Source organism: Nanorana parkeri, unplaced genomic scaffold, assembly GCF_000935625.1.
Source record: "Nanorana parkeri isolate BGI_ZX_2015 unplaced genomic scaffold, ASM93562v1 scaffold344, whole genome shotgun sequence".
Lineage (NCBI taxonomy): Eukaryota > Metazoa > Chordata > Amphibia > Anura > Dicroglossidae > Nanorana > Nanorana parkeri.
Genome location: NW_017306612.1, coordinates 107,444 through 108,333, shown reverse-complemented (window position 1 = coordinate 108,333; position 890 = coordinate 107,444). Strand labels below are relative to the sequence as shown.

The 890-nt window shown below is 48.2% G+C and overlaps 1 protein-coding gene across 1 annotated transcript in view; it reads right to left on the bottom strand.

The window, feature by feature from the left end:
* ITPK1 (inositol-tetrakisphosphate 1-kinase) overlaps window positions 1–497 on the bottom strand; it is a 70,541-nt gene extending 70,044 nt beyond the window's left edge. Inside the window, exon 1 of the mRNA XM_018558499.1 lies at window positions 353–497. Coding sequence (XP_018414001.1) covers window positions 353–447 — 95 coding nt within the window. The 5' untranslated portion in view covers window positions 448–497. The remainder of the gene's footprint in view (window positions 1–352) is intronic.
* Window positions 498–890: the final 393 nt, after the last annotated feature.

The window sequence follows — 890 nt, the reverse complement described above, 5'->3', positions numbered from 1 at the left end:
CCTCATAATGGGCACAGCAGGTGTACAGACCCGGGAAATCAGCACAGGGATGGTGGGGGCCCCTCATAATGGGCACAGCAGGTGTACAGACCCGGGAAATCAGCACAGGGATGGTGGGGCCCCTCATAATGGGCACAGCAGGTGTACAGACCCGGGAAATCAGCACAGGGATAGCGGGAGCTCCTCATAATGGAGACAATGGAATTCAGCACAAAGGTCTTACCAACAGAGTCCTCATGAAATTGTAAAAACTTAATTCACCAAACACTAAAATATCAGCTGATTATTTTCCACACATTACAGAGTTATCACCGCTCTGTTACATAACCAAGGCGTTACGATTGCACCTTACCTGCACAAGTCGGCGAAGCCTTGGAAGTTGAGCTTTTTGATCTTCTTCTCGCTCATCCAATACCCGACCCGCTTCCCTTTCAGGAACGTCTGCATCTTTCACACGTGCCCGCGCGGTGCCACCGGAGGTCAGCACAGGTCAGACTTGTAACGCCTTCAGTGAACGCAGCCCACACGGTTCACCTGAGGAGAAGGAGAAGCCGAATTAGAATCACTTTTGCAAAACGAGGGCCTACAAAGTACAAAATCTTGCTCATGGTACGGGTACTGAAGGGTTAAAAAAAAAAAAAAGACTCGTTTAACAAAAGCCGAGGGGGCGTAATTGCGCTGGAACATAAATTATTCAGCTGTTTTACTCAATGATTCAGTGTCAGGAAGAGGAATGCACAGAGGAAACGATCTACAAAGCGAAATCACCACCAAAAAAGAAAACGCTTTGTCAGATTTCGCAGCTTCTGTAAATTATGATCTTCGACCGAGTCACGGGAGGGCCCGAGGAGGAGGACGGTTCTACATCACATTGTGCAAACTGAGGTATC